Here is an 8,992-nt window from a genome sequence, read left to right on the forward strand (position 1 = left end):
TGTCATGTGAGTCCCCAGCAGTCAGCAGGACAGAATGAAGTGAATTACCGGAATAAGTGAGAGAATTCATTTGTCCTGATTAAAGTAAGACGATCTGGACCTGTCCAACCTAATCGATCCATTCATTGATTCACCATTCATTCATTCATTCATTCATTCAACAAATGTTGGTTGATGCCTTGGGGTGGTGGACACCAATCTAGGTGCTGGGACCCAGGCAGGTGGAGCCTCTGCTGGTGATGTCCCTGATGGGGAGATAGAAACGGAAACAGAAATAAGGGGCGTGTATCTGGTGGTGAAACTGAAGTCAGGTCTGGAGTGCAGGGGGGCGGGGCTGGCTGTGTTGAAGGACTGGGAGCCCAGGGAAGACCTCTCCTCACTGGGAGTGACCTTGAGCAGAGACTTTCAGGGAGTGCTGGGCAGCTGGCAGGGATCTGGGGAAGGGAGGACAGCAGGGGGCACCATGAGAGGTGATGGGGAGGCCAGGGGGTCCTGAAGTCAGAGCAGGCCTGCCTTCTCTAAGGTGGGGCATGTGGCAGGTGATGCCCAGAATGTTAAGAGACCCGCCTAAGACCCCCTGTGAGTGGGAACTGAACACAGGCAGAACCTCGGGTGCTGGCCGGTGAGAACATCTAACGCAGCCCTGGGTGGTCTCGACAGCCCGACGTTACCCACCAAGTGTAAGACTGGGTCTGGCTCTTCAGGCTTCTCCCAGAGTGCCAGCCCCCCTCGTGCAGGGCTGGGCACTGGGGCACAGACATCAGGAGTGTGAGCAGGTCCTGTGGTGAGGACAGCAGCTGGCAGGTGCCCGGGCAGCATTCAGGGGCAGGGCTCTGTCCACACGTGCTCCTTTGTGCCAGCAAAGGTGTGCACACACGTGACACACACAAAGGAGCACGTGCACACAGGCTCACACACACTCTCCTACACATGTGCGTGACTCACATGCAAATGTGTGCACATGTACCACGTGCACACATGGGAGCACACGTGCACACTCACATGCATGTGCTTGAGTGCATGCATGTGAGTGTGCCCCAGGCAGGCTCCACTGCAGTGGCCCCTCGACAAACACAGAGAGCTGGGCCTCCTGGGTCTGGCACCTGGCCCCCAAACTGTGAGCAGAGGGGTCCCCAGACCACCCCCGGCCAGAGAGTGGGCTTGGAGAGGCAGGCCTCTAGAAGAGACTGCCACCAGGGCCAGCAGGCTGGGCTCCCGCACTCCAGGGACTTCCGGGCACTCGGAGCCTCCAACCCAAGAAGGGGTGGAAAGCCCTGAGACAGGCGTCAGGGCCAGCTGTGTACGTGGCAATGGAGAGAGGGGCTGAGCACCCCAAAAGGACCCGACACTGCTGCCAACCAGCTTCGGGCCCTTCCAGCCTCGGACAGGAACTCAGAAGCTCCGCACTGCCTCTCCCCTGCCCTCCGTGGACGCTGTCCCTGCCCTTGGCCTTGGGGTTGCTCAGCTGTGCACCGTCCCCCTTTTAGAGACCTGGTGATGAGGGAGCCGGAAAGCCCAATGGTGGAGACTGCCGGCCCCTCGGGGCAGAAGCGCCCAGGCTTCCTGGAGGGGGTGCTGCTGCTCCTGCTGCTCCTGATGACAGGCGCCCTGGTGACCCTGGGCGTCCTCTACGCCCACAGCAGAGGTGAGCGAAGGTGGCCCCTCCCTCAGGCCCGCCGCCCCAGCACACTGCTCACAGTGGCTGGCCCCCAGCGCCCCCGAAGGGTCTTGGTGCCCGCCCACCCGGGAGGAGCCACGCTTGTCAGGTGGGGCAGGCGAGATCTCACTGGGCACCGGAGACCGCAGGGCTGTGCCACGGACTCGCGAGGAGGGTCACTGACCTGCGGGGGTCCCGGGGCCCCTCCCAGAAGGCTCTGCCCAAGCACGGCCTGGGGCCTGGCGGCTTCTGCAGCCTCTGAAGCCCCCGCCCGCGCGGGCTGCCCAGATGCCGCGTGCCAGTCCCCCGCCCCTCGCGCGGCGCGCTGCAGTTCCCAGCCGGCCCAGCAGGGGAGCCCGCACTCCGCTGCCAGGGCCCCGCTGCCCTCCACGGCCACCCCGTGGAAAGGACCTGCGGGGATCCTCTTCCCCGGCCTCGTGGCTTCCTAGACAGGCTCTCTTATTGCAAGAGGGTGGGAGGGAGCCGGGCTGGGGTCCCGGAGAGGTGGCGGCGAGGCTAGGGCTGCCCTGCGGGAGCACCCCCAATCCCAGTCCGCGGCTCCGGCCACGTGGAGGATCCGGGACTGTCCCCCTCTCAGGTCCGGGGACTCACGTACATACAGCTGGGCACCAGGCAGCCCGGTCAAATCCCAGCTGCGCCAGGCTGCCCTCTGGGGAGGGGGGGCGTCTCCATCAGGTTTCCAGCTGCGGGCAGGTGCTGCGTTGCTCTTCCCGCGGGTGGAGGGTCAAGACTCAGGAGAATCAACAGAAGCACTCCCTTCCGCTGCACTCTCAAGGATGGGGCAGCACAGCCTTTGTTACTGGAATGTTCCCTCACTGGCCAAAGCCGTCTGCCCGCGGTGGGGCTCCGTGGGGCTCTGGGCAAGGCTGTTTCTATGAACCTGAAGTGGTGCAGCCTGTGGATGTGGTGGGCACCACCCCCTGCTGTTCTTGGCCTGGCCGGGTGCCAGCTGCTGTGCTCTCTGGCCCCTCTTGGGCTCTCTTGGGCTCCTGCCACTGCAGATGGGCACTGCCAGCTCCAAGGACATGTGGCAAGGAAAGGATCACTTGCTGCACAGAGAGCGCCAGGGAAGCCCAGGCCCCAGGAAACCTCTATTCAGGGCTCCCTGGGCTGAAAACTCCCAGCTTAGAGGCTTCCTGGGGACAGGGCTGACTCCACCCAACCCAGCTATGGGGTACAAGGGGGCCCCATCTTCTCCTGGGTTGTGCAGAGCACAGAGCCCACCCCAACAGGAGGGACCCTCCCTGCCCATCGCCTCCCCCACCTCACCATCCCCTAAATACAGTCAGGACTCCTGTGCCCAGACTCCCAAAAATGACCCCACAGCTGTTCTCAGCCTCAGGTCCTGGTTGAGCTCATGGACGGGTGTGCATGCAGTGTTACGATTTATTTCTAAGAATTTTCTCATTTCCACTATGAATTTTTGATTCATGAGCGATTTGGAAATCTTTGTTATTGTAATTTCCAGATGCATGGTGATGTTTTTAGTTACCTTTTTCTAAATTGGTTTCTAACTTAATTGCATTATCAGAAACCATGTTTTATGTGATGTGATTGATCCTTTGATATTTGCTGAGGCTTGCTTAATTAAGGGCTAACACATGGTCAGTTTTATAAATAATCCAAGTGTGCTTGTGGAGTACAGCCAATCACTAACTGTTAGATGAAAGTGAAGATACAGAGATGGAGATGGAGATGGAGATGGAGATGGAGATGGAGATGGAGATGGAGATGGAGATGGAGATGGAGATGGAGATGGACAGAGAGAGAAAGAGAGAGATCCATTAGATTAATCAAATCTTCTATCACTTGCTTTACTCACTTTCTTGATCTTTCTAGTATTGAAGGATGTGTGCGTTAAAACCTTGCACTAGAGAACTACCATTTTTCCTTGTAGTTATAGTTATGTCAGGTATCAATTTACCTATTCTAAGGCTACATTATTATGTGAATTGAAATTTAGAACTAGTATGTCTACCACTACATGTAATTATGTTCTGACCCCTTCTATCTTAGCAATGCTTTTTGCTGTAAATTCTGTTTGGTTTTCAATTCTCGTTTGTCTGATATGAACCTAATACATAAGTATTCGTTAGCATTTGTGTTGTCTATTTTTCCATTCCTTTTTGTTGAATTTTGTGTCATTAGCTTTCTCTGTGTCTCTTGCAATAGGGATATAGCTGGTCTTTATCTGCCTTTTATCTGGAAGATTTAGTTTTCATTCTCTGTGGTGACTGAAATGTATGTTTTCTCTATTGTGTTCTTTTGTGCTTCTTTTTCCTCTTTTCTTGCCTTTTTTTTTTTTGGATTGATCTATTATTTTTCACGCCCATTTTCTCTCAACTAGCTTGGAATTTTGACATTTCTGTCCTTTTCATGGTTATCTTCGTGGGTTTTTTTTTTTTGTTTTAATATTTAAAAAGTAAAATAAAATAAAAGTTATAGAGCAATCCTTTTCAGAAAATCAAATGTTTTTATAAAAATTACAGTGGGAAATACAATCCCATGCCTGCACTCCTGCCATGTTTATTGTCTAGTGCAGAGGTCCGCAAATCCAGCCCACTGCCTGTTTTTGTAAATAAAGTTTTATTGGCACACAGCTGTACCGTTCATTTATGTATTGTCCATGGATGTCTTCATGCTACAAGAACTAAGTGAACAGGTGAGACAGTCTGTGAACCACAGCCTAAAATACTTAACTATCTGGCCCTTTAGAGAAAAATATTGCCAGTCCCTGGACTGGAGTGTCTTCTCGCGTTCTAAGCCTGCTCTTGGGCCTTCTCTCTTTAGTATCAGTGTCAGGTCATGGGCACACATTATAAGGTTGTGGTTCTCACCCAGGCTCCTCAGTCTGACAGCCTGGCTGGGCAGGCCAGCTCTCCCACATCCCATCTGTGTGATCTTGGACGGTTTCCTTTGCACCTCTGTGCCTCAGTTTCCTCATCTGTATAATGGAACATAATATAGTACAATATTAGAGGCTCAGCTTGGTGTTGAATGATTTAATACATCAATAACACTTAGGAAAAAAGTCTATTGTGCTATTCATGATCAGATTTAATGACAAAATATCAGATGTTGTCATGACCCATTATCAATATTGTTATTGACGTCCCACATAGAAGGCAGATTTAGCTCCTTCAGCAGCCCAGAACCCCACCCTCTTGATACAGGTATGTCATTTCTCTCTTCCTAGGACTCCACATACATGTCTGTAGGATGGCTTATGTTATCCCACAGTGTTTGGGTGCTCTGTTCAGTTTTTGTTCACTCTTTTATTCTTTGTGATACAGTTTAGAGTTTGACTCTAATTAGTCTTCAAGTTCACTGTCTCTTCCCTCAGCTGTATCCAGTATGCTGGTCAGCCAGCCAAAGGAATTCTTCACTTCTAACAATGTGCTTTTAATTTCTGGTATTTCTGTATGACTCCCTTTTATAGTTTTCATCTCTTTGCTGAAATTTCTTATCTGTGCATGAATGTTACCCACCTTCCCAGTGGGACCTTTAACATATTAATCAGCTAAAGTCCTTCTCTGATAGAGCCAATATCTGGGGTGCCTGTCAGTCTACTTCTATTGATTGCTTTTTCTTGCTTTTGCATGTGTGTGTCTCTCATACATTTTTCCTGAATGTTGGACAGGATGAGAGGAAAAGAGGAGACTGAGGTAAACAGTATTTACACCCAGAAATAGTCACACCTGTTCTTCTATTAGTCAGTTTGTGTGCAGGATTGACTTGATCTTGTCAGGAGTTAGCTGATTTGGGGGGCTGATTTCACTCTTGTTACCCTCAGGCCTGGGCTCATGCTGGGATGGGGGGACTCGCTGGTACCCTGGCCAGTCTCAGACTTTGGCATGCCTGTTGTGCCTGGGTCCTGGAGTGGAGCTGTCTCAGCATCCCTGATGCCCATGTTCATCAAACGTTGCCTTCTCCCCGATTTTCCTGCCCCTCTCCTAGTGGCAGCAGACCTCAGCTTTCTGTCAGCCTACGATCTGGGAACCACAGGAGTCTCCTGTCCCTCTCCCATGGGCAGGAGCTCTGTACTGCTGACCCTCCTATGGAGCAGTGGATTCCTTCTGGTCCGCAGGGGTGACATTGTTCACTACCCTTAGCCAGTAGCCTCAAGCTCTTGCTTCCTACATGAGGAGGTCCAGGCAAGCAGGAGGAGCCTCGTGCCTGTGCCTGAATAGAAGCACATGACCTCCTGAGTGCCTGAGCCACCAAGGTCCTCTCTGTGATCACCTGAGACCTATCTACAGTCTTTCTCATTGGCACCTGGTAAAGACCCATGGAAAGAACTTGTGAATCAGAAATCCTCTTACCTTGGGAGCCCCAGTTGTCCAAACTGGCACGCTAACTTACACTTGATTTTTAAGAATTTGTTACAAATTTATCTGATTTCTTCTTACTCACTTGTATGGTGCCCATGTCTTATTTCTGCGTCCTCTCAAAGGTGACATAGTTCATGTGTCCTATCTCTCCTGGGAGGGGCTTCTCTCCCTGAGATTGTTTTCCTGGTTACCTTCTGACCTCAGGTCCTAGAAGGGCTCCAGGAGAGTTGTGATTTCTGTAGATTATCTGGAATTTTCTTGTTAGGTTGGGAATGGAAGTCTGCTATGGCTTTTGATGTCCTAAGCAGAAAGCAGCACTACTGTACCTTAAATTTCTATATGCATATTTAACTTGATAAAGTATTCAGCTAATCAGTATCTCCATATTTCTTCCAAACAACGCAAGCATTTAGGACAGTTTCTCTTCTCACCCTCCATCCCAATCACATTATTGTGGGTATGTATTTGGTTTTTAATTTTTTTATCTACTACACATAGGCAATGTTATTCAATACAGTCGACGCTAATTTAGATTTTCCCAATCCTAGTCCATTCTTTTGCTCATCATCCTTCTTACATCTCAGGCAGTCCTTATGAAATAATTTTTCTTCTTTCTGAAGTACACGTAGTCAAAGTGTGGTCCATGGAGCAGAGGTGCTGGCGTCACCTGGGAACTTGTTACAGATTCAGAAACTCAGGGCCCAGCCCAGGCTACTGGATGAGAATCTACATTTGATCCCCAGGTAATTCACCGGCACTGAAGTTTGGGAAGCACTGCTTTAGGGCAGTGTTTGCCAAACTTGCTTGATAATCAAAATAACCAAGGCAGTTGTTAAAAATCCAGACCTTGGGCCTTGTCTCAGTCTGCTCAGGCTGACATAAGAAAACCCCATAGGCTGGGTGACTTAAGCAAGAGAAGTTTATTTTCTCACTGTTCTGGAAGGAAGACCTCCAGGATCAAGATACTGGCTAATCCAGTTCCTGGTGAGGCCTCTCTTCTGGGCTTGCAGACAGCCGCCTTCTCGCTGTGTCCTCATATGGTGGAGAGAGAGGTCTGGTGTCTCTTCTTCTTTCTTCTAAGTGCACCAACCCTATCAGATGAGGGCCCCACTCTTGTGATCTCATTTAACCTTTATCCCAGGCGCTCTCTCCAAATACAGTCACATTTGGGGTTTGGGGCTCCAATATAGGAATTAGGGGGAGGACACAAGCATTCAGACCATAACAGGCCATACAGGGTAAGACCTCTGAATCTGTACCATACCAAGCTCTCAGCAGTAAACTCTTAGTTTTTGTTTATTTAAAAATTATTTAGTACTCAACCTTCAGTGACACTTTAACTGGCTAAACAATTCTGGGCTTAGTTGTTTTCTCTCAGTAGCTTCAAGATTTTGTGTCACTGTCTTCTCACTTTCATTGCTGCTGTTCAGAAATCTGGTGCAATATAACTGTAGTTCTTTCTTCAGGTGTAATGTCCTTCCCTCTGATCTGTTCTCTCTTTGTCTTTGGTGTTCCAGGAGGTGTCTAGCTATGACGTTCCTTTTATTTGTTCCACTTTGGGTCTGTTGTGATTCCTGCATCTAGTCATTTATAACATTGATTCATTTTGGAAAACTGTAGCCGCTATCTTTTTTGAGTATTGTGTCTTCCACATTATTTCTGTGCTTCCCTTAAAAACTCTTCCTTATATATATGATCGAATTTTCTCTCTTCTCCATGTCTCTTTGGGAAAAGTTCCCATCTCTTTGACTTTGTCCTGCATTCTGGGTAAATTCTTTAGAACTACATTTCAATTCACTGAATCTCTCTTCAGCTGTTATACCTGCTACTTAACCTGTCCATTGTGGATTTTTTAAAAATTTAATCTCAGCAACTATATTTTTGTTTGTTTCTAGAATTTTCAGTTGATTTTCAAATTGATTCTTTTAAAAGCGTTTCTTGCCCTTGTTTTCAGTTCTTTTATTTCTTTCAGTATTTCAAACATACTTGGATTATTTCCTGCATCAGCTAGCTATTGTTGCTTAACAAACCACCCCAACTCTCAGGGGCTTAAAACAACAATTGTTTGCCATGAGACACATCCCAGGTTGTCTGGGGTCAGCTGATCTAGGTCAGCCTCAGCTGGGGCAGCTCTGTTCCATGTGCATTTTGTCATCCTACGAGGACCAGCAAGCAGGCTTGGGCATATCCGTCTCCTGGCAGAAGCTCGAGAGGACAAGTTAAAGCATACAGGCCTCTTAGGACCTAGGTGGAGAACGGGAATACATCCTTCTCACCTCATCCTACTGGCCAAGCAAACCTCAGGGGAAAACAAACAGCAAAGAGAGGGGTATATGCCCTGTGCCCCTTTGGGAATAACTGTGAAGTCACGTGGCAAAGGCCTGGATGCAGAGAGGAGTCGAGATTTGGGACCCCGATGCCATCTTCCGTATATCTGGATCAGATAATCCCAAACTATGAAACCTTTGGGGTTCTAGTCTGTTTGTTGTTTCTCACTCAGGAAAGCTTGTCTTTTCATAGGTATGAATTCATGTTCTAATTGGCTTTACCTGTGGGAATCCTGTGTCACCAAGGCTGAGAAGTTTTCCTCTGGAGAATATGTGTGTTTGTTCCCCTCGGGGACCTGAGATGTTACCAGCCTGGAATACTTGAAATGAACTTCTCAGCTTCAGGTTTCCTGGACCACACTGTCTGTACACCCACACCTCACACCTGCATGACAGCCTGCCTGTGGTTACACGTTTCCTGGGGATGATGGTTACTTTCCACCCAACACACTTCTTCATGGCCCTCTTTCTTGTTCTTTGAGAGAGAGAAACAGGAAGAGGAGAGAGACAGAGACAGGAAACGTAAAGTGTTTAAATCAAGGCCAGCCTTTAGAAGAGAACAAAACTTTCAGAGGAAATGGCAAAATTATTTTTTAAGGTAGAGTCTACTAGAAAATAATTTGCATATTCTATACAAATATGCAAGAACACAGAGC

The 8,992-nt window shown here is 48.9% G+C and overlaps 1 protein-coding gene across 1 annotated transcript in view; it reads left to right on the forward strand.

Annotated features, from left to right (window-relative positions):
- Nucleotides 1-1,311: 1,311 nt before the first annotated feature.
- Nucleotides 1,312-8,992, forward strand: part of MMEL1 (membrane metalloendopeptidase like 1) — a 28,709-nt gene continuing 21,028 nt past the window's right edge. Inside the window, exon 1 of the mRNA XM_081056021.1 lies at nucleotides 1,312-1,645. Within this exon, the coding sequence (XP_080912147.1) occupies nucleotides 1,498-1,645 (148 nt within the window). The 5' untranslated portion in view covers nucleotides 1,312-1,497. The remainder of the gene's footprint in view (nucleotides 1,646-8,992) is intronic.

Source organism: Rhinolophus hipposideros, assembly GCF_964194185.1.
Source record: "Rhinolophus hipposideros genome assembly, chromosome: 8".
In the NCBI taxonomy this organism is placed as follows: Eukaryota; Metazoa; Chordata; class Mammalia; order Chiroptera; family Rhinolophidae; genus Rhinolophus; species Rhinolophus hipposideros.